Genomic DNA, 25,560 nt, shown 5'->3' with positions numbered 1-25,560 from the left:
AGGGGGGGCATGCTCTAATCACATCGTTAACTAGCCAATCATTGGAATTCGCTGGTTGTTTACTGTATAGCTGGCCGCTTTTGGCTCAGTGCCAGGCGCCATCATGACCGTGCCCAAGGCTGGGGGTCCCGGGAACCCCGACATATCCCCCTTCTTTATTATTAAACTAAGGCTCGGGACCGTGTCTGTCTTAGGCTGAGTGGTCAGCATATGTCCTTACCCGTCATCAGAGCCTGCAGAGCATGCTGCAGCTCCTGTCTTAGGTTGGTACACAGCCACCTCCTTCATTACCCGTCTTTGACTACCGGTCCAGCATCAAGAGCCATACTAATGGGGGGCTGTCGGCCTTTAGGGCGGTCATGGCCTGATGAAAGATAATTTGATCTCTCTATTGGCTAGCTCGTAGATGCATGCCAAAACGAATGAAGAGAAGGGGCCAAGGCAGAGGAGTACCACCATAGCTCCTAAGCCTGCCCGCTGTTTGACAAATCTATAAACAGAAGAAAAACCATATAGCCATATTAAATACAGAAACAATATACATCCCAGTAGAGTTACAATACGGGCAACACAAACAGCTCTCAGGGAATAAACGCATCCCAGTCCCAAAAGTTCTTGCAAGGTATCCACTTGTTCTTATAGTAAGTCCACTCTCTGATAGAGTCTCTATGGTCTGTAAGGCTGCAGCTGTATTTTCGGCCAAATGATCGTTGTTATGGTTGTGTCAATGCTGCTACTGCAAGGACTGTGATGGCAATGATCACGGCTGTTGCAATGTCAAAGCCTCTCCTGTTTCTTGATAATAGCACTGGCAATTCTATATCTGCAACAGAAACTAGGACTGGTAGGAAGATAGAAATGTGCATCAAATTGCACGGGTGGCAAAAGAACCATTCCAGCATTGTGAGAGATAGCACACGGTTAGTGAACAGTTAAGAGGTGTTATTAGAAATGTTAGTTGGTAGAAACATAAAAGGGAGGAAATACACAAACTGACGTGGGAGGAAGAGCAATATTACAGCTAGGGTCAGCAGAATGAGTTGCTCTACTCTGGGTCTGATTTGTAGTATGATTCCAATGGCAAAGTGCAGAAATTCCTCCTGTTAAAGCAAAGAAAGGCTAGAGATATCCTTGTCACCAAAAGCAGCAGGACCTGAAAAATCATCAGTAGAATTGACAGGCTTGTAGAGGAATTGGTGAAAAACAAGAAAAGGAAGGATAAAAAATGTGTTAGTTAGAAGTAAAAAATATGGCCAGGCTAACAATGGCCCATAGGTTCCGGGTTTGCCTTTCCGTCTGAGTTTTTGTTTTGGAGGAGGGCTCAGGCTCACCATTGCGAGGAGGAGCAGCATCACTTGCATGCTGTAAAACTCTGATTAGCCTTTCTGGAATCCAGACTGGAGTCTGTTGATCCTGTGGGAAAATACAAACAGACCCTCGGACCCAACGAAGGACTGGATCCGGTCCTTTCCAACAACCTGTCAGGATATCTTTCCATTTTGCCCATACTTGAGGAGTATCATGGGGATTATAATGTCGATCAGCTGCAGAGTGGCCGTCCCTATCCAGAGTTAAGAAATTTAGAATGAAAAGAACTAAATTAAGTTTATCTTTAGGAGACTTGTAGGAGGCTCCTATTCCCCCTTTTTGTTTATTTAGACAATTTTTTAAAGTAAGATGTGCTCTTTCCACAATGCCCTGTCCCTGAGGATTATAGGGGATGCCAGTGACTGATTGGATGTTAAATGTTTGTAAAAACAACCGGAAGCTTTTGGAAGTATAAACAGGACCATTATCTGTTTTAATAACTTTAGGTATGCCCCAGCCAGCAAATGCTTGTAGGCAGTGTTGAATGACATCTTTTACCTTTTCTCCAGAATGAGCGGAAGCCATAATGACCCCTGAAGCAGTGTCTACTGACACATGTACATACTTAACAGTACCAAATTCAGAAATATGGGTTACATCCATCTGCCAAATATGACCAGGCAGCAGTCCCCTGGGGTTAACTCCAAAGGATTGTACTGGGATTAAAGGAGCACAATGTTGACAATTTTTTACTATTTGTCGAGCCATACATTTAGATATAGGAAATTTTCTGCTCAAAGTAGTGGAATTTACATGGAATTTTTCATGAAAGAGTTTTGCTTGTTCCTCTATGGAAAAAACAAAAATTGATTTGGTGGCCATATCTACCAAGTCATTAGCATTGGCCAAAGGTCCTGGTAAATTAGAATGAGCTCTAATATGTCCTACATAGAATAGATGTTTATGCTGTAGGATAAGGTTTTGTAGCGTGGTAAAATAAGAAGCTACTGTGGACATGGAAGAAATATGGGGTACCGTTTCAAGAACCTGTAAAGCGTTAACGATATATAAGCTATCAGAAAGAAGATTGAATGGCTGATTATCTGCTAATTTAAAGGCTAATATTACAGCTGCAAGTTCAGTAACCTGTGCGGAGTTGGGTGGAACTATTATGGTGTGAAGTTGTTTACTGATAAGTACTGCACCTACTCCATTTTTGGAGCCATCAGTAAAAATGGTTACACAGTCTTTAAGAGGCTGGACACTAGTCACTTTTGGAAAAACTATGGGAGTATTTTTACAGAATTGAATCCAGGGATGTTGGGGATAATGGTTATCGAACTGAGCTGAAGTGGAACAATATAATACTGACCAATCATCATCATTATTAATTAGCCATTTAATTTGCTGAGTGGAATAAGGAGTTATAATAATAGATGGATGGATTCCAAAAACAGTAATGCAAGATTCTATTCCCTTGAATATTACCTGAGCAATAGCTTAGGGATATGATTGTAATGTTTTAGCTGGAGAGCTAGGGAGATTTATACTTTGCAGAGGTCCTCCTTGCCAAACTATGCCAAAAGGGGTATGTTTCTCTGAGATTATGATTAAACTTAATGGTTGAGTAGGATCACAACGATCAACGTAACACTGCTGAAGTCTATTCTCTACTAGCTGTAAGGATATCCGTGCTTCGGGAGTAAGTTTCCTAGGGGAATTCAAGTCAGGATTACCTTTTAATATATCGAATAAAGGTTTTAATTCCCCTGTGGATAATTTTAAATAGGATCTGATCCAGTTAATGTCACCTAAGAGTTTCTGAAAATCGTTCAAGGTATTCAATTGATCTGTCCTGATGGTCAACCTTGATGGTCTGACTGTAGTAGCAGTGAGCCTTGTACCCAGATATTCTTGGATCTCCTCTAATTGTAATTTTTCAGGGGCTATCGTTAGTCCTCTTTTTTCTAATGCTTGAGTTATAAATTGTAATGCTTCTAACAAAACTTCTTTTTCTGGATGGCAAATAAGTATGTCATCCATATAATGATAAATCAACAATCTCTTAAACTTTTGTCTAGTAGTTGTTAACGCTTTATCTACGTATATTTGACATATAGTAGGACTGTTAGCCATACCTTGAGGCAACACGGTCCATTCGAATCTCTGGTCAGGCTGAGTGTGATTAAGAGAGGGCAAAGTAAAGGCAAATCTCCAACAATCATTTTTGTGTAAGGGTATAGAGAAAAAGCAATCTTTTAAATCCAGAATAATAGTAGGCCAATTTTTTGGTAGCACAGTGACAAGAGGGAGTCCACATTGGATGGGTCCCATAGGGTACATTTGTTCGTTTATGGCTCTTAAATCATGTAATAACCTCCATTTTCCTGATTTTTTCTTTGTTAAGAATATTGGAGTATTCCAAGGAGAAGTAGAATGTTGTAAATGACCTGCTTGTACCTGCTCTTGTACTAACTTATGAGCTGCCTCTAGCTTCTCTTTTGTTAGGGGCCACTGTGGAATCCAGCGAGGCTTATCATCTTTCCATATTATAGGGATTGATGGTTTATCAGTGGCCCCTAGGAAAAACCCAATCCATGAGAATCATTTTTTGGTGGAAGTAAAGGCAGTGGTTGGGTAGATCCTTGACTATGTCTTCCTAATCCTTTTTTATCATCATAGTTCATATTTTGTAACATATTTCTTACAGGAGTCCCTTGGTAAGTCTGATCAGTGGTGAGTTTCATATCCATTTGCTGCAGGACGTCTCGTCCCCATAGGCTAATAGGAACATTACAGACATATGGCTGAAATATTCCTGTGTGTCCCTCTGTATCTTTCCACGATAATGAGGAAGCACTTTGATTGGGGCTTTCTGCTACTCCTAAGCCTCTCAAGCTCTGAGCTGCTGTGATCAATGGCCAGTGCTTTGGCCAGACCATTGCGCTAATAATACTTTTGTCTGCTCCCGTATCTAATAAACCTGTAAATTCCATATTTCCCACTTTTAATTTTAGGAGGGGCCTCTGTCCCATATCCATAGTAAGGTTTATTAAAGTGGTTCCTGTTGATCCAAAACCTCCTTGTCTTTTATTTGTATTTTTACTGGGCCACAAAGAATGTCGACTGGGTAATATAAGCATTTGTGCAATGCGATCCCCTGGAGAGATGACCGTAATTCCTTTTGGTGAAGAGACCAAGGCTTTTATTTGTCCAGTGAAATCAGGATCAATAACCCCTGGGTGTACTATAAGTCCTTTTAGTGTTGAGGAACCTCTACCTAGTAATAGTCCTACACTGTTCTGTGAGATTTTTTCATGCCAATCAGTATCAATCATCTGCACCCCCATATCTGGGGTTAGTATGAGTCTGGAGGTGGCACAGATGTCCAATCCGGCACTTCCTGAGGTGGCTCTGCGCTCCCCTTCTCTGTGGGAGGATACCACCGTCGGGGAACTTGTTGAATTACCCCGTATATTTGTTGCGGGCCCCGGGGGGGGGCCCTGTCTCCCATTTTTTTGAAGTTTAGGATTCAACCCTAGGAAATTATCCTCCCTATCTCTAATAGACTGACAGGCACTATTCCAATGACTTCCTCTTCTGCATCTTGGACATAGCCCAGGTCCGGTTCCCAAGTTATTCTTTGTATAGATGTTCCCACCTTGGGCAAAGGGTAGCCTTTTGTTTGGACAAGTGGCTTTTAGATGTCCCTTCTGTCCGCACACAAAACATGATCCTAAAGACTCTTTATTAGTTCTTGAAGGGAACCTCCCCTGGGCTTGTGCAAGTGCAGCAGACAACAAGGTGGTTTGTCTGTCTATGGCTGCTACAAAGGCACTGCTCTGCGCCGAAGTATCATTTACATCTCTACACACTTTTAAGTAGGTGGACAAGTCTTTGTTTCTCCATGGTCTTATGGCCTCCCTACACCATTTGTTGGCTTGTTCGTAAGCCAATTGTTTTACTAGGGGCATGACTTGCTCTGCATCTCCGAAGATGCGTGATGCTGTCTGAATTAGCCTATCGACGAAGTCCGCGTAGGGCTCACTACTCCCTTGAGTTACCTTTGACAACTGGCCCTGCAAATCTCCTGCTCCTTGTAATGTTTTCCAGGCCTTGGTTGCAGCCACGGCAATTTGTGCATAGACTGCTGGATGATAATTAAGCTGTGTCTGAAGGGTTTCATAAGGTCCTATGCCCATAAGCATGTCCCTATCGACTTGGGGATTCCCCGCTGCCGCATTTTGGCGGGCGGTATCCGTAGATATTTCTTGCCATGATGTTTTCCACATAAGGTACTGTCCCCCAGACAGAGCGGCCCTAGCAAGATTAGTCCAGTCCTGGGGCACTAAGTTTAATGATGTCAAGGTATCTACTAAGGCTATAGTGAAAGCTGACTGAGGACCATATGTGCTAACTGCTTCTTTTAACTGTTTCACTATTTTGAAGTCTAAGGGTTGGTGGAATCTTTGATTTTGAGCATCCTCAAAAACAGGATACGCTACAGATCCAAGATGACTCCATTCTGAGCATAATCCGAAACCGGACACTTCATGAGGGGGTTCCCTATTTATGGGAGGTGCACTAGGCAACACGGGCACTAGAGGGGGCTTTTCATCTAGTCTTAATTTTTGTACTCTTTTTTCCAGTTCCTCTCCTGATAATTCCCCTTCTGATAGTTCCTCATCTGAATTAGTTCCTTTTTCTGAATTTTGAGAAAGATATGAGCGTTCCTCTTTTATTTCTTCCAAAACCTGTCTTCCCTCAGCTAAAGGCTCGGTGAGTGAAGGTTTTTTGTTTTTATCTTGCAGACAGGATTTAATAAGAGACCAAATAGCCATAGTGCCTACTGGCAAAGGGTTTTGCCTATCCGCTATACGAAGGTCCTCCCCCAGCTGTTCCCACTGTAGGGTATTCAAAAGGCCCTCATCCAAAAACCAAGGGGAAACCCTTTCCACAGTATCGAGAAATACTTTAGCTGTTTTTTCCTTTAATGGCGTCCCATGGTTTTTTAATAGCTCCCTGAAGGGTTGCTGCATTCTGAATTTAGACGTTTCAGACCCCGTTGTTACTAATTTGAATAGCTTCAGTTATGGCAGTTACAATAACAAACAGTGGCCAAGCTGCCAGGAGCAACGAGATTACTGAAAGGAAAACTATCTATCAAGTGTGCATTAAAATTTTTATAGCGGCTTTTCACGTGCTACCTATACCCTAATTGGACCGCTTCAAGCGTGTTTCTACTTTCACTTTTAATTGGACCACGTTCCACGCGTCAGGACCGCTGCTGGCGTATCCTGATACCGGACCACCTTTGGTGTGTCCTTATTTTTATTTTAATCGGACCGCATCCCGCGTGTCCCCAGGACCACTGATGGCGTATCCTGATACCCTTTAACTGGACCGCATTCCGCGTATCCCCAGGACCGCTGATGGCGTATCCTGATACCCTTTAACTGGATCGCATTCCGCATATCCCCAGGACCGCTGATGGCGTATCCTGATACCCTTTAACTTTTTTATAACCGGTTTAACTTATTAAAAAAATTTTTTTAGATATCTTACCTTGTTTTCTTTATAAAATTTTCATCTTCCCGGGTTTCGGCACCAGTTATCGCGTTCCCTCTGGCCGCAGAGAGAGACACGACAAACGTCTGAAGCTTTGGAAGTTTATTGTGCACAGTCTTCCTTTCTTTCCCTCTTTTCTATCCCCTTCTCTCTTTTCTTTTCTCTCGCTCTCTTTCCCTCTGCTTAACTCTCGCCTGCTCCGGTCGCTCCGCTCCTCCCGCTCGGCTCACACCTGCTTCGGCCGCTCCGCTTCTCCCGCTCGGCTCACGTCCTCGCTCGCACTCTTCTTCCTCGCTTCTTCTCCTACTCTCAGCTTCTTCTTCTCTCAGCTTCTTCTTACTCCCAGCTTCTGCGCCTTACTCCCCCACCCACCAAGCTTATATACACTTCAACCAATCAGGGGAGAGCACACGAGGTAAACGCGTGGACAGCTGCAGGCATAGAATAGGTACACGGGGGGGGCATGCTCTAATCACATCGTTAACTAGCCAATCATTGGAATTCGCTGGTTGTTTACTGTATAGCTGGCCGCTTTTGGCTCAGTGCCAGGCGCCATCATGACCGTGCCCAAGGCTGGGGGTCCCGGGAACCCCGACACTAAACAGTTGAGACCACTATTTTTTCGATAGCAACAAGTAAGCACCATACAGTTAACATTACCCTGAAAAAAAAAGTTACGTATTAGACTCAGCGTTTTCTGACGATTACAACATTGCCTACAGTGCTTTATTTTTCTAACGTTGCTTCTTTCCAAAGCTTTACTTTTCTAACATTGCTTCTCTCTTTCTTTACATGAGTGATACTTCCCTTGGGTTAAAGATAAGCAGGTCTAGAGTTATTCTCCTTTAACATGCAGTCCTGGCTTCCCATTCACTTCTGGGCTGGTCTGTTATTCACAGTCTCAAGTGTGTTGTATTAAGGCTTCTGCCTAAATTCAGACCTAACAGTTGGGGATAAAAGGACAGAATTCACTGGACTTGGGGCTTCCTTATCTTATTTCTTTCTGTTATATCACTAAATCTTTGTTATGAGAGTTGTGATTTAAACAAAACAAAACTTTCTCAAGAGCCAGATTGCTCAATAATTTCCCAATTATCTAATTAAAGTAATAGAACTATTTAAGCATGTTGGGCTGACACTTAACCAAAACTCGATCAGTGATCACTTAGGATCAACTGTAAGCAGTGCTAGTCTGAGGAAGAAAAAAAAAATATTTCAAAAGGAGGTAGGACAGAAGAAAAACTTCTGTTATTTAAAACATAAAAATTTGACTGTTGTTGTAAGATAAAATAGGAGAAGTTGTTTGAACTATAAAAAACCCACATAAACAAAAATAAAACATTATGGAACACAATTTTTGAAACAGGAAGTACCTAAATGTAAATACTGCCTGACATGTTGTTCAACATTTATGACTATTTGCTGATTGCCTTTTCTGTGCCTGAGTTTGTTCTAAATTTCAAACTCAACTCTGAACAAAATATATCAAAGCATTGTCTTTCTTGAGCTTATGTCCTATTGGCAGATCACAGACTTTGGAGTGAATGATATACATTTAGAAAATAAATGCATGGAGAAAAATTAAGCATGGCAGGGAACAAGAAATGCATTTAAGGGGATCAGAGGATGTAGGAAAAGAGATAGAGAGAAAGTGACAGTTGAGTAGAGTTAAAATAGGTGAGGAATTGAGTCACATGTAGGTACAGAGAATCTTCCTAAGGAAGGGACAGCAAGTTCAAACTTCCTGAGGCAGAAAAAGACCTGTATGTTTCCAAAGAACTGAAAAGAAAGAGGTGTCCCGAGTGAGATGAGAGCTAATTTAGGTGAGATGTGGGGAGTGGTGTGGATCCTAATAGTTGGTTTGCTTTTATGCTCAGTAAGACAAGGAGTTATTGGAGAGTTATGAGCACAGAAGTTATATGATTAGATTGAAGTTTTAACAGGTTCACTCTGGTTTTTATGGTACTTTGTTGTTGTTGTTGTTGTTTGCTTTAGGGGACTGGTCAGAAGTTTCAAAATTTAAGTGGTCTAACATTTAAAGATGACTTTTGTACAATTTATATAATGCACATGTGAAAATGTTCCTTGGTTATTATTATGCATTTACTTACTTTCTTACTAACTAATGAGAACATTATGACTGTATCTTTCTTTCTTCTTGTTTAATGTCACACACCTATTATAACTAGAACTATTTTGTTCCCCATTGAGTATAATGTTACAAATCTAACGACATGCTCAGACTCTGTGAAGAAAAATTCTAAATTTTCTTGCACATAGTCCCTGTTAAGTTCTTTCTCTGCACCTCCACCATTACTGCTGATCTGGCTTACAGTGTCATCGCTGTATCACTCCCACTTGCCTTTCAAAGTTAGCTCAGTTGCTACAAAGCCTTCACCAATTGTTTGCATTATTGTTAAACAAAATAATGATTAATAACAACCCAATTCCTTAATCAGAACATGAATCCCTGTTTAAGCAACTATTTGTATGTTGTATATTTTTTGCACAGTTTCATGGTTTTGATCTAACAGGGGATCTCCTTGAGTCAACTAACCCTGGCTCCAAAACAGAGTCTGTGGCTCTATTTCCCACCCTGAGTTCAAGTCTTAGCTCACAACAGTGAGTTAAGTACCTGCGTTTGTGTTTTGATCCTTCAATCTATTTATTTATAGAAATAGATAAATATATCTACCACAGTGAAACTAAGCCATTCAAAACTGATTTTAAATGAAGGAACGTAACTGGGAAGCCCAAGGGAATGGGTAACAGTAGAAAAACCAGATGAGGAGATGCCTACACATTGACTTCAGATTCAGGTACCAGTGTGCTGGATAGCCTTTACACAGAACTTACTGATGCCATTTATTCAAATGAAATAATAGCTAATTTACGTGTCTCTTCAACCTCTATACCTGCAACTTTTACTTTGCCCCTTGCTACATTTTTTTTTTTTTTTTTTTTTTGGGTGGTGGTGGGGATTTAACCCAGGGCCTTGTGCATGCTAGGCAAGCACTCTACCAACTGAGCTATATCCCTACCCCGCCTTGCTACATTTTTATGCAGTCTTATTGGCAGCCTCTATCAAAAACACAGGAAGTTCTGGTGTTGAAAGTATTTTTTATTATATGTTATATGAATATAGTTTATCATAATAAATAAAAAGTAAATAGTAGGAAATAATCAAATACTGTATTTGAGAGTTCATGTATAATATCTTCAATGCATTTCTAAGCATGGAAGACACTGAAAATAAAGCAAGTATCATACTATGTTTTTAATCATACAGAGAATGTATTTCTAAATATTTTCCTGGCCAGATATACAGCACTTTGAATCTCAAGGGAAACACAGTCCTGCTGTCTCAATAAGGAATGATCTCAAGTTGATTTAGTAAGTGTGTATCAGCCCTAAATTCCTAGTGGTAGGGACAATGGATTTGCAGATGCATTTGTCAGGGTTCTTTACATTATCTTGACATCAAAAACAACCACTGATTTTCACTGACATATTTTACTTTTTTTAAAAGCAGTAGTAATTATAATTGAAAATAAATACACTGTTGAATTTTATACTTTGCTTTCTAGTGATGGAAATCAACTTATATTGGGGTTCTCATTAAATGAGATGTGATTTTCAGCTATTTATGAGTGGTTAAGAGGTCAGAGAGTGGGCAACAAGATGGACAGGTAGCAGTAGCACATGCTTGGGCGTGGATGACTTCAGAACAGATCGGTCACTTAGAAGTTTCAAACTGGAGGCCACAGAATGCAGAGTGGTTTTTGTTTTATAGTCCTTTGTTTTTACCTTAAGAAGTTGCACCCTCTCCTGAGTGTCACAGCCCCAGTGTTCCTGGTTGTCTTCTTTGCCTGGTTTACTCTTTACTGATACTTCTTAGTGACCAAATACATATTCCATTTTTCTAAATGATCTATGTTATATTCAAAATGTACATTGCCTGACTGTTGGGGCAGCTGTCATTATGTAATCAAAACATCAAGTGCATTAATAATATTGTTCAAATCTTCAAAAATAATTAAAATGTAGCTTTATAATCCAGACAAAGAACTAATGTTTTAGTTACTCATGAGCCCAGAGGTTAGACCGGAAATCAAGCCCATTATGAAAAATGGGGCAAAAGTGACCAAATTCATCTTTTGTTTCTATAAACAAATATGTTCTCTGCCATTTAAATGGTAAAGGGAAGAGAGAAGGGAGATGAAATAAGAATTATGAAATATATATATTTATATTATGAAATCTCATAATATATGATTATATGAGCCATATTAAAGGGATAAGATCTTTGCTGATAATATAATTCAAATTCTTAGTTCATTTGCACATAATATTCAAATTTAGTGAATAAATGTTGGGGAAATTTATTTTTAGATGTCATTGTGTCACTCCTAATAAAATCAATGTGTGATCTGTGTTTATTACTCAAAGGAAGAATTTTATTTATTCCATGTCATCTCATTAAAAGTTGAAGGGGCTTATTGGTTATTTTAAAATACTGTCATTAAAAATAGCCATGGGCATCTTTTTCTGCATTACTGACAAATGATCTTTGCTGTATACTTTAGGCATGAACTTCTTGAAGAAGCTCGGAGGAAAGGGTTGCCTTTTGCCCAGTGGGATGGACCTACTGTGGTGGCTTGGCTAGAGGTGAGAAAAATCAAACCAGAAGACTCCTATGTCAATCACTACTCATTAATAGTTTTTTGGATTTTTTTTCTTTTGGTTTTATAGATTTATTTTCGAAGGGTAGTACATTTAGAGAATTTAAATACAAGTCCAGGAGAACTGCTCTGTCAAAGTCAGTGATGACCCCAGAGTGGGTTCTCACTTCCACACACCCGCCAGTATCATCTGAGTCCTCTCTCGCTGAGGGAAAGGGCTCTGATATTTTATTCATATACATCTTTCTTATCTGCAATGTAATCAACAATTTCTTGTGGACACATTAACTTTTCTGCATTTATATCAGGAATTGCAAACCCAAGTTCATCTTCCATGGCCATGATAATCTTCACTTGGTCCAAACTGTGTAAGCCCAGGTCTTTCATAAAATGGAATTTAGCGAAAGTTTTTCAGGATCAATCTTTTCATAGAGTTTCAAGACATACAAAGCACGGTCCTTGATTCCCTCTAATGTCAAAGGGGGTGTACCACCATACTGGCGGCACAACTACGTTAACTCTCCCTGGCACCTGCAAGAGCACCAAAGCCGGCCGTGTAGTCCCGGGCCTCGTCGGGTTATCCGCGGGACACAACGCCTGCTGTCCCGGCTAGGGCGGTGCAAGGACCCGGGGAAAGGGCGCGAAGGCCGCAGGCACGCGGCGGACACAGGCAGAAAGGACACGAGCCGCTATGGCTACACCTACCTAGGATGCACCGTGTTACTTGTTTGCAGAGATAGGTAAAGATAGGTTTCTGGATCCTAGCTTACCCGTGGCCTAGGATTGCTCACAGAGGAAAGTATTTGCCTTAGCGGGGGACCTGTGAGCACTGAAATTTCACCCTGACACTTTCCTGTGATTGTAGCAGAACAAAGCAGGCAGTGAGGTAAAAGAAAAGGTACCCTCCTTGTGTCTAGAGCGGAACAGGTAATTATTGGTCCACTTTCAGTCGTTTTTAAGAAAATGGCTGTTCCGATCCACTAGTCCACGCGAGCAGAGAAGAGCTGTCTTCCGTTATCCAAGATACGAAGTCCACCTAATCATAAGGAAGCTGTTCCTTCACTTCTAATTTAATTCCTGAACGTGGTTCTCAGAAATCTAAGGATCGACTAGATTAAATTGGAATTAAAGAGAGAACATATCTTTTAGTTAACCTACTGTGTCCAAAATGAAAAAAAAATCAGTTTAATTGATGTTCATTTAGTTTATTAATAAATAAGTTAATACAGTTTAGTTCGAATTAATGAAATAAGAACCACATTCAGCATTTCCCCACAATATGATCTTTTGGAGAAACAATATCTGAATGAGGGGGAGGGCAGCAGACGACATTGACAGGGAGGGGAATATATATTAGACCACAGAGGGCCCCTTCATGTCACTTATGAGTGGCATTCACTATCATTTCCATTTAGTTCCTTAGTGTGAGCTGCTGCTAGCAGCACTAGAAGATGTTAATAGGGGGAAAACAGAATCTATGATTTTCTTGCCTGATAAAGACAATAACACACATTGTTTTAAATGACTTGGGGTTATAAGACCACTACCTTCATTATCATATATCCATATCTAAATAATCAGTGGTGAAAATTAAAATTCACTTTGGTTTAAAAAATACTTTTGTAGGTATAAAATCATGCTTTGCATTTTTTGTTGTTGTTGAACTTACTGAAACAAGCCTGTTTCTTTTATTTTATTCTGTCACATCAGTCAGGGAAATTTGAGCATATTAACAATCAGAGCTGCTTCTTCCAAACATGTCTTTAGAATTACTGTATTTTAAAAATCAATTACAAGACAAAATGCTTAAGACATCACACCTAAAAAATGATAGGAGTTCTTTGTTCAGATTTCACTCGAATAAGATGAGCTTCAGTTTGACAGAGTTAGCTGCTATTTTGGCAAGTGATGAACAAATCCTTCAGATAAAAAAAAAGAAAAAAGAAAAAAAAAAAGCAGATTTACTGACAGTAAGGTGCTAGGAAATGACAGACAGTGAAGTTGGTGCTAATTAAACCTATCCTGAGCACACAGAAATTGCTCATAATGTGATTCCTAATGTGACTCAAATTATAAAATGGAATAAATAAGATGAATCATCTGGGTGATCCAATGAATGAGCGCTCTTAACATTTCACCTTCCACTTCCTGGAGTTCAGGGTCTATAAAGAATGTTGTGTAGGAGGGAGTCTGAAGCTTCAGGAACACCTTTTATCTACATCAAAAACTTGAAAATCTCATCACAAAGGACACTGGTAACAATGTATTGACAAGCATTTGGGCAAATGTTAACCAGTGTGGAAATCTTAGAAGAGAGGGGTACAAAATCATTAGGGTCCAGTGAAGGTGTATTTAGTTGTTTGGTTATTTTGAATTTTAGTTTATAAATTTAGTTTGAGTTTATGAAGTAAGAAATCAGTCCTATCCTCCATCATCAGTAATGTATTTGTCATGGTATGGTCAATTCCTTGTGCCAAACTTGCAGGACAATTGCATAAATTATGTAGTCATTGTGCTTAAGTTTCCTCTCCCTTTTTCTTTTCTCAGTCACAGCCCAGGTCACATTGCTTCAGAGATTTAGCATTTGTTTCTGAACTCCCACCCCCCCCCACACACACTTCATATAGATGCCTATATTAGTTATCAACTACTGCATAACAAATTCTACCAAAACATGGCATTCATTATCTCAGGGTTTCTGTGGCTCAAGTGTTCATAGGTAGGTGGGAAAGATGGTTTAGCTACCCTGTATGTTTTGTTCAAAATCACATGACTGGAGATAGTAAATTTGTCTAATTCTGTAACAAAATCTCTCCAAACTCACAATTTCAAAAGAAAACTATGAATTGAAGTCACTTATTAAATAAACATATCAATTGAACCCCTTACTAATTGCAACTTACAGCTCTTCTTCTTGTCCTTATACACAGAGGGAATTTGGTAGTTTTCACTTTCACAATTTCACAATCCTGGATCCATTACTACCTAATAGGTATTTTCAAACAAATCACATAATGTCTCTGTGCATCTATCTCCTCCAGGGAAAATAATAATAGCATTTATTTCATGGAGTATGAGCAATAAATGAGTTTACATATGTAAGGTGCTTAGAATAATCCCTGGAACATAAAAGACACTAAGATGTTAATTGTTATTATTACAACCTGTGTGTGTGATTTCTTATCTAACAGCTCTGGTTGGGAATGCCTGCCTGGTATGTGGCAGCTTGCCGAGCCAACGTAAAGAGTGGTGCCATCATGTCTGCTTTATCAGATACTGAGATCCAGAGAGAAATTGGAATCAGCAATCCTTTGCATCGCTTAAAACTCCGATTAGCAATCCAGGAGATGGTTTCCCTAACAAGTCCTTCAGCTCCACCAACATCACGAACTGTGAGTCAATTTGTGTTCCACCCTTCCCTGGTGCTGGGCAAATAGCAGCATGTCTAAGTCCACAGAGCAAAATGTGACAGCACACATTTCAATGTCATCACCAATTATTCTAAAGAGATTTAACTTGCTCTTCATTAACCTTGCTGCTACTTTTAATGGGTTTTCAATTGAGGAGCTGCGATTCATATCAGACTTGAAGGCTACAACCAAGACAGACTTTTGAGCTAGCATTTAGACTAGAGTTTAGAGTTTTCTACTGAGCATCAAGATCCTGAGTGTACTGTTTTACAGGGATTTTTTTCTTTATTATTCTTTTATTTTTAAAATGTAATCCAGAATCTTAGGAGATGGAGCTATAAGCATTAGTGCTTTCTGAAGATGCAATGCTAACTACTAACTTTTAAGCAATTTTCATCATGATGAAATTATATGAGTTTTGATGTTTTACAAACACCAAGTGGAATGCTTCCCTTCAAAATCTGCTTCCTTATAATTTATAAATCACCAATCATTTTTATGTTTTATTCCTAACATTAGGTTAATGCTAGATTAACAGAATAAGCAGGCAAGCATGATGATAAGTTCAAACACTTATAGAAACTCCCAAATAATACTTCATTCCTTATTTATTTCCTTCCTGAATTATATATTTTGTTGATAAAGGATATGATATCTGATGTTAACAAGATTCTACAATCCCTTTTTTTCTTTTTTCTTTGTTCTTTTAAGATGTACATGACAGTAGAGTGTATTTTGATATGTTATACTTACATGGAATATAACTTCCCATTCTTGTGGCTGTACATGATGTGGAGTTATACTGGTCATGTATTCATATATGAACATAGGAAAGTTGTGTCTGATTCATTCTACCATGTTTTATACAATGTAACAAAATATAGGAGCATGAGATAAATTTGGAAGTGGGTAAAAGCCAGAAAAGTGATATTATTTTTTTGCAGGTTTCAGGCACAAAATTAACTTGATAATAACTTTTTTTTATATATAGCCTTAAATAGTTTTATAGAGTTTGCTTCATTTCTATCATGTTTAGACTTATTTTCCTTTCTAATATTCTAGATTCTAATGTCATAAATTCAAGGTCAGATTCAAAAGACTTAATCTTTCTTGCATATTTCCATTTTAACTTCTTTCTAAATACCATGTTTTATATATATATATATATTATATATAATATATATATATATTTAAAAACTCTTACCTATAATATAATTTTCAAATGAAGATAAAAACTCTTTACTATAGCTAGAGTATTGCTTAGGTTAAAACACAATTCATAACACCTAAATTAAAACTGAGAAGGCCATTAAATTGTTGCAAACCACTTTCAGATCTGATGAGTTTCCTTACTAATTTTCAGCTGAAAAAAGAATCACAATTGGTTTATTTCAACACTTACATGTGAGGAGCACGTGTAAGAAAAAAATATAAAAACTTTAAAATCCTGCATAAATAAAAGCAAAGTCCCATACTCTAGATTAAAAAATTTGGATATACTTTATTATTTTTATTTCTCAACATGGGCCATTCCTTAATGGAAAAAAAGCACTATTTTTCTAAAACTGTTTAAACAGAGACAATTTTAATTACAAAATATTAATGATAAGACTACACTCATTTGTTTACAGAACAGGAGAAGTGGAGAGAGCTTATGAAACTCCTAGGGATCTCATCTCATTCCACCTCAAAGACTTTTTTCCTTAAATACAGATTCCAACAGTGTAGAACTACTTTCATTTCTTAAACTTCTATATCATTTGTGAGTTTTTACAATTGCTTTTTTCTGCAATTGCTCAGCCTGGAACTTTCTTCCCACCAGAATCACAAGATGTGCCCCCCGTCCCCACCCAATGCATCCATCCAGAGGCATTATATAATGTCTCTGAAAAATTTACTCTGAACTTTCAGAGTCTGGGTTTGGTTCCTCTCCTGAGTTACCATTATGCAATTATGGAAACCATTTTAAAGTTCTCTCTTCTTGATTTATCCCCCAGTAGACCAAACAAGAATAGTATGTTATTTAACATAGCACATTATTGTGTCCTACTCTTTTGACACTTAGTAATAGAACGTGAGTATATTCCTCATTTCATTAACTATTAAAATGCCAATAAAATTTTTAAATTCTCCATATCTTTGTGGCAATGCAATGGAAATCACTACTATTAGATAGATTTTTATATAACAGTTTTCATTATGTATAAAATTTGAACATGTAACTATGTTGTTGCATGAGCTATGTTTATTTGCATAGCAATATTTGTAAATAGGGTATTTATATTCTTAACATTTAAAAACTTTAATTTTCAAATTATTTTGTGTTGCCACTTCTCTTTTTGGCAGTAGTAGTTAAAATTACTAGTAAAGTTGAATTTTTAAAATATTTTGTTTGCTCTAGTTATTCATATGTGTTATCTATTCACAACCTTTTCAATTTTTCCTTAAAATTATTAGAATATTTATCATTTTATTAATTATAAAAGCTCTTTATTCCCAGGGGATATTTGCCATCTGCTAACTATTGATGCAGGATACATGAGACAAGTTGTGTCTCAAACTTTAAAAATGATCTACTAAATAATTCTTTCACCCCATCTACATGGAAAATTTACTCATTTCCCATATATTTCAAATAGATTTTGCTTCTTGAAACAAAAGGTTCACATAAAATTGTAGTCAAGAATCTAAATGTAACCAGATACAGAGACACATACCTAGGTATTCTCAAATACCTAGGAGACTGAGGTAGGAGGATGGCAAGTTTGAAGCCAACCTGGGCAACTCTCTCTCAAAATAAAGAGGAACAGGGGATGTAGCTCAGTGGTAGAGTGCTTACCTAGCATGTGCAAGGCCCTGGGTTCAATCCCCAATACCACATACATACACACACACACACACACACACACACACACACAAATCTAATGCATAAAACAAAGATTGACAAATTAAAGATATCACCTAAAATTATGTTAGATTTTATACTTAGAAAATACAAAAGCAGTTTGTGCTTTAAAAGAAATGTTGCCATATCTCTGAGAACACTGCTGTTAGTTCAAATCATGGAAACATGTTTATATGGTTAGGTTCCTTAGTCAGGTGTATCTATCTAAGGGCATGTGTGTGTGTGCATATGTGTATTAGGGCTTTCTATTTTGTTTCATTATTAACTGACTAGAACTTCAGTCTGATTCTGCCTCCTTTTCTGTCTACATGAAATGAACTGGACCCCACAAGGAAAGTCTGAAGGTTACCTTTATTATTTCCTTGGGTCAGCCTAATCTTCCAACTTTCTGTTTCTTTTTATTAAAGTACTACTACTGAGGAAGACCTTTTTACCTATCTGAATAGGGATGGAGATAATCAGTTAATTAAAATTTGGCTCAAGAGAGATATCACAAAGAAAAAATGCAGTCTTTTTTCTTAAGTAAAAGTATGTGAACAATCAGCCATTTGCAAATTTAGAGGATGCCTCTGGTACTTTTCTTAGAGTAGTTTCCAATGCCTAGAGTTCCACATTATCTATGACCTCATTCATTAAGTCTTCCCTTTTTCTAGTTCAACTTTTTGTTGATGTTTACGTTTAAGTGATAACTTCTGGATAACTCAAAGAGATATCTGAGTACAAATCCTTCTGGACATTTATACTTTGCTCCCCAAACTTTGATAAAATTGTATCTCATTGATTCTGTGTTTTCAGATTTGCCTTTATCTGGTTTTTTGAAATAATTCAACTTACTGTTCATGTGTGAGCAAAATTTCTTTTTTCATATAATATTTACTTAAATTGCACAATCTAAAAAAGAAAAAGCAAGTGCAGTGGAAATAAATAGATTTGGAAACAAAGACAAATGATCTTTGGCAACTATATTTTGCAACAGTTTGTGCAGCAACATAAGGGATGAGGCAGGCATTAGATACTACAATGTATAAGGGAAATAAAAAGTATTTATTGAACCAAAGATTTGGTTCAGTGGAAGTTGCTTGGTAGTTTCTACAGCAATAGAAATCAGTGGAATTACAGCAACACCAACTTCAATAATCAATACCAATGGCTAAGAGTCAGTCACTGTCCTAAGTGAGTTACTTGTAATAACTCATTCAAGCCTTACATTCACACTATGAGATTGGGGCTTTTATTTGTCTCTTTTACAGGTGGGGAAAACAGAGATAGAGAACTTAAGTGGCTCATTTCAGGTCACACCCGTGTGTGCTTTGACCCCAAATCTGAGCTCCTAAAAAGTCACTTCTGCTTCCTTCTCTGTACCAGTTTTCCTTCTTTCGTTACTGCATTCTTTCAGCCTGCTTTGGCCCTCCTTTCATTGTTATTAGCCTCCTAAGTCTCAACCCTGAGTAGAAATTAAGTGAGGTATAGTTAGACAAATTAAACGAATGAAAAAAATCTCTTATAATGAGAAGCAAAAATTCAGAGGGGGAGAAATATGAATCTAGGTCATTTGAGTGTAAAATGTAAATTTCAAGTTACTTTAATTTGTAATTGAACTATACAGTAAAACAATACTTAAAAATACCTAGGTCATAACAAAAGTTACTTTGAGCAAGATAAGATTTAGGGTGATTCTGAGATCTAGCTGACTTACTGATCCTGTATCTTTGACTGCAAGAGACTTTTCCTCTGATTAATTTTCATGAGTTATAATTTTTTTTACTTTTTTTAAAAAATCTTTTTTATTTTTACAGATTGCATTTTGATTCATTGTGCACAATGGGGTACAATTTTTCATTTCTATGGTTGTAAACAATGTAGATTCACACCATTCATGTAATCATACATATATATATATATATAGGGTAATACTGTCTGTTTCATTCTACGATCTTTCCATCCCCCACCCCCTCACCCCATTTTCATGAGTTATTTTTAAGTTAATTTTAACATTTATCTTTTGATAACATTTTCCAGAATGATTTAATTGGGTGAGTACTTGAATTCTTCATATTCATTAGGAATTTTCTCCTCACTTCTCATTTGATAATACTTTCTAAGTACTCAATCTGTACTGAGGAGGCAGACAAGGCATCTCCAGGCTAGCACAACTTAAAGAAGTTCCCATTGTCAGGTGTCAAACGTGCATTTACACAAGACTGAAAGTCAGTGATTCCTTAAATTGAGGATCCTGGAATTTCACTTGCTGCTCATCTGAGTCCTGGGTTAGAACATACTATATTATAATTTAAAGTTCTGTATATCTGAGTATGAAGTATATATACTTTTTGCTTCACTTGAGATGTAGAATCTGAAATTTAAGAGAGGTTTAGAAAGGTCCCAGAGTAGTTAGTACAAAGTGGCAATTCTAGAACCCAAGCCTCCTGATGATAATTTGATAAATGTAAATGAATTTTTATAAATCATCTGTTAGGCTCAGATGATATTAGCCACAAATAATGACAACTGTTTTGCATTCCCCAGTTCAGATATTTGAGGGGTTGCAGCACAGGCTGCCAGCCATAGTGAGTAAATGATGCTGAGGGCTCTCAGAGGAGCACAGCCAAATTCTGTGAGGTTTGTCCTTTATGCCTTTCCAATCCACTGTTTGTGTTCTCTTTATCCTTGGTTCCATGGCACCAGTGCCCTTATGACCTTTGGTTGCCCAGAGTTTCTTGCTCTGGCTATTCCATTAGGGATACTCTTCTCTGAAACTCTCAGCTCTAAACCACTCCTTCACAACACACTTAGAGGAAGGTGGAAAGAACACCTCACTTGCTTTATGTGGGCTTGCTTATAAAATAAGCTCATTCAAACCTCAACTAATTTCTACTAGATTAGGTTTGTAGAAGCTGTCTTGTGGGTTACAAGTTTATAGGCAGGCAATGCTCTTCATAAGTAAAACCTCACATCAAATGGAAACACTTGACACACAACTGTATTTGTCAATAACATTTCAGCAAAGTGCCCTGGATATATACTCATTCTGCAAATAAAGATACAGATAAAAAACATAGCTTCCAGCATCTTCCACATTCTAAAATACAGTGGTAAACTGGCAAACACAGACTTTAAAATAACCTAAGAGATTATTCATATTTCTATTATAATATGAGATAATACTGGTCAAGTTTCTTTTGGAAGGAGTGAAAGATTCATTGTTTGGATTCAGAAGCAAAGGAGAAACTAGTACAAATCAGATTGACTTAAATGATTTTTTTCTCCAAATATTCATCATTAAAACTCACTTTGAACAAAATTACAGCCACTCTAGCAGAGCATTGTGATCAACAGGTGTACAGAGAATGTGACAGATATGTTTGAAGTACTTCTAAATACAGTACACTCTTCCTAGGTCAATAAAAACAATTATCTTCCAAATGATCTGATATTTAATATATGCCTGTACAACTTTCTGTTTATAATGAACACCATTCCAAAATCTGGAAGTCTTAGAGGGGAGGGGCTTTTAATGATATAAATGGCTCCTATATTCTAAAACGTATTTTCTAAGAGTGCACAGATTTTTCTTATAGGAAAACATGGGCTAGCCTTAAAATTCTAAAGCACTAAGAGAATGAGAGTTCTATAGATGTGATATCTAACATTTGGAATTGTTGTGATTTACTTGTAATTATAAATCTATCCTACCCAGCTCAGCGTGTTAGACACACACACATCATTTATATGATATTTCATTTATATAAAATTAAACCCAACAATTTAGTTTATATATGGTCACTTTTTAAATTATATTGGATTACATTATTTATAATACAAAGAAAGTTAGCCATGGTATTAGGCAAGTGGTAGAAAAGTCTACAGTGAATTATAGTGCTGACTTACACATGGTGGTTGAGCATCAACTTTGCTGTTTCCAATTCTTTAAAGTTGGACCCCTTCCAAAAAAAGTTACAAGTCATACATAGGATGTAAATTTCATGAGTATTTGGGCAACCTTACAGTTTTTAAAGCATCCCAGTGAAATTGTAGAATCTGATGAGAAGTGTTTCCAGTAACCCATACTTTAAATATATGCTGATTCTGTATATTACTCTAAGGACTTTGAATTAGAAAGTGTTCTTTATTCAGTATATAATGTTATGGAAATCATGCTCAGCAAGAGACCAAGCACCACTGGGAAGGTTGGAGAACTCAGGTTTATTTACTCCAGCAGACCCAGCTGAGCTAGTGCTCTGAGGTTTGTTCCCTGAGCTACATTTATAGGAAATTGGACATCATTTCTTACAACATTGGTGGGGTTGAGTTCTTGGCCTTGGTATCCAAATATCATGCACAGGGAACTTGCAATAAGTAGTTCACAGGTATAGAACAAGACAGTGAAACATTTGCGATTGTTATCATGAAGTGGCCTTTACCACAGGCAGCAGTCACTAAAGGTAACTTGTGTTCATCTCCCTAAGAGCTATATCTCTAAGAACTAAGCCTACGAGGTTATAGTCTAGACAGCAGTTAATTGGCATAGTAACCTATAATTTACACTAGCAATTAAGTAATATAGCTACATTCCTACAGAGTTGAGAAAGTTACAAAGTATAAGAAGAAATGATTCTTTTCACCAGCACCTGTTCAATCTCTGGCCTTGAAAGTCTATCCCAGTGGTGTTTACATTTCAAGAGGGAGCCATCAGACTCCTAGGGAAAGCTATTTACACTCCAATAGATAGGGACCCAGCATTAATTAGGTTCCCTGGAGAGAGGCTCACAGAGGGAAGGAGGGGAAAATTAAAGCTTTCCCCTGGCACTGGTTCTTCATCATAATGTTCTTATAATTTCATCTTATTATCAAATCTGGTTCTTCCATCACAGTAGAACTAATATCAAATATTGCCTTATTTAGAAATCAAATGTGACTTCATAATAGAATAGATTTTTTTGCACTATAGAATAGCCTTTTTTTTTCTCTATAATAGTATAGAATACTGCTGAAAAATAAGAAAATGTATAAATTATGCATTTGACAGTATTTAGTGAGGCCAAAAATATCTTTTATTAAATAAAAAATGGCATTTTACTTCTTTTTAATGTGTAAGAACACAGAAAAATGACATGTTTACTGAATTGCAAAAGGAAAACATTATCTGGAAAAAAACTGATGCTGATTTCCAGACAGGTTATGATAGTGCTTTCAGCTTTATATTGACAATCGATCTTCTCTCTCCAAGGACACTGATGAATCAAAATTATTTGAGTGAAATTTTGGTAATAATACAACAAAGCATCTGTGTCATCATCTTTTGAAGAAAAAAAAGCCCTGCATTCTTCTCTAATCAGTTCTTCATTATTACAGAAATGGTCTGATAGTTACATACCTTTGAAATGCAAATTTTGACCATGCCCCTTTTCTAATAATCACAGAAGTATCTTTGAAAGCTACCCCCCATGAGCTTCACTCCATGCTTCTGTCTATTTTGATCCCCTTGAGTAGAATTAAAAGGGAGTCCTGAGCCAAACACCCAGGCTGTCTCTCCTGCATGCTACTAGGGCAGGGGCACTGTGGCCAGCTGAGTTGCTGTTACTCACAGAGGTGCTGCCTTTCTCTTTACCCCCTTGCCTACTGGATTCCTTGCTTCTCTCTGGGCTCCTCCCTAGCCTTCAGGCAACGTTTGGGTGACCCATGAAGAAATGGAAAATCTTGCAGCTCCAGCAAAAACGGTTAGTCTTTACAGCTTTATTGAACCTGAAGGAAAATTATTTTAATGCTGTTCAGATGAAAAAACTATTTTATGCTGCTTTTATATAATGGCATGCAACGATAACTAATATTTTTGTGACAATTTTATTTTACAACACGACTTTGACATATTTAAACGAAAGTGTTAGATTACTTGTAGCAAATATAATGTTTGTAGTATGTTAATAAATAAAAATTTGATAAAACTACCCATTTTGCAATATTGCAAATTTTTGATAACAAATATCACTTGGCATTGGCTACATTAACAGGTCTCACCTGTTACCAGCCCAAATTAAACATTTTGTACAAAAGTTGAGATTGAATCCTCATTTTAAAAATAATCATGTAGTTTGTTATGCTTTAACATATCAGTTATTCAAAAGCACAGTTTAAAATTACTTCTTAGGGACTCTACTCAATTTTTAAAATACAATGTCATACATAGTCCTTTTTCATTTAAAGTAGTAAAGTTGGGCATATCATATATTTTCACTTTTGTCACTTCTTTTTAATTCAATGTGCTTTCAGTTTTATCCCTATTTGGAACATTGATCATCTGGAAGTTTATGATGGATAAAATGGAAATGTCACATACTAATTTCATTTTTGATTTAGTTTTGTTGTACTTGATTTTTGTTTTATTTTATTGACTGTTGTTGAAATCCATTTGATTACCATAAAATATTTAAAATATAGTTACTATTTTTGCTTCAGTAATGTACTTTGTATAAGGTTTCTCTATCATATAGATAGATGTGTGTGTGTATATATATATATATATATAAAATCAGAATTTGTATTATAACATATTACATTTGGAAAATTACCTACTTAAGAATTAAAAAGATTTGGAATGATCAGATCAAATGTTTGCAATATCATGAAAATCCAATATGTATACATATATCTAAATTTAAATTAGAATAAATTCAGAGCTATGTTATTGCCCTGTATTTGCTCTTGATCTAGGAGATTGATTATTGTAAATTGTAATTTAAAAATCTATGTATTTATCTGCTTATATAATGCTAACATTTTGTATTAAAATGTCACTCTTGCTAGAAAAAAATTTCTGTATTCATTTGAAATTAATTTATATTTACCTGCTTTATTAATCATTTCCGGCTGCTAACACAGAAAGAATCTGAGGAAGGAAGCTGGGCCCAGGTAGGAAATTTATATGCTTTAAGCCAACTATCATTTAGTAGGCTGTGAGGATAAAAATTAGGAAACTATTATAAATCATATTTGAAATATTTGAAATTTTTACTTATCTTAATAGTAAACTGATATGTATATTTAAATATTTATTATGTATGTCTTTTTAAATAGGATAGTTTTCAAATAAGATGATTATCATTTCATGATTTGCTTCTAAAACAGGGTGATTTTATTTCTTCCCCAAAGAATGGTCTGTAACTTCAGTATCTCTGAAATCATCCCTGAATGTATTTTAACAGTAATCACTCAAGTTGGATCTATGGGGGCAGATTTCAAAAGGCTAATTTGGAGCTCCATAAACCTTAGGGTATCCTGCAGAGTGTTTGAGGACTGGGGCTCATACAGGTGTATGAGGGACAGGTGTCAGCCCTGCAGACTGCACACAGAGTCACTCCCTTTTATTACAGTAGGCAACGAGAATGTATTCTTTCAATAAACATGTTTCTAAGGAAGCTGCACAGTTTTTTCAGTATTTCTCCATGTTGGATAATTGAAAGAATAAATGTGTATTATGTTCAGTGTGATTCAAACATTCAAATATAAGAAAAATTTGAGTAATACTATTAGGACCTATATTTAAGCATATTGCCATAACATAGGGTTGCATTGAATTTTGATCTTAAGAGTTTTATCAACGTTAAGAATTTCAGTAGATACACAAATTATAATTGTGGATTTCTGGTTTGATTTTTATGCAGTAAAAAGCAGGTATAAATAGGATTTTATA

General features: G+C 37.0%; 1 protein-coding gene and 1 pseudogene across 13 annotated transcripts in view; one reads left to right on the top strand and one right to left on the bottom strand.

Moving 5' to 3' along the window:
* Positions 1–25,560, top strand: part of Ppfia2 (PTPRF interacting protein alpha 2) — a 462,148-nt gene that overhangs the window by 415,454 nt on the left and 21,134 nt on the right. For 12 of the 13 annotated variants that reach the window (XM_047551046.1, XM_047551044.1, XM_047551045.1 and 9 more), the window contains 4 exons: positions 11,463–11,544; positions 14,750–14,950; positions 23,528–23,590; positions 24,750–24,779. In XM_047551046.1, coding sequence (XP_047407002.1) covers positions 11,463–11,544; positions 14,750–14,950; positions 23,528–23,590; positions 24,750–24,779 — 376 coding nt within the window. The remainder of the gene's footprint in view (positions 1–11,462; positions 11,545–14,749; positions 14,951–23,527; positions 23,591–24,749; positions 24,780–25,560) is intronic. The other variant, XM_047551047.1, reaches the window with a different exon arrangement.
* LOC124982188 (acyl carrier protein, mitochondrial-like) lies at positions 11,787–13,111 on the bottom strand (annotated as a pseudogene).

This window comes from Sciurus carolinensis, chromosome 4 (assembly GCF_902686445.1).
Source record: "Sciurus carolinensis chromosome 4, mSciCar1.2, whole genome shotgun sequence".
Taxonomy (NCBI): Eukaryota; Metazoa; Chordata; class Mammalia; order Rodentia; family Sciuridae; genus Sciurus; species Sciurus carolinensis.
Note: the sequence above shows the minus strand (reverse complement) of the source record. Positions and strands in the feature narration are given on the sequence as shown.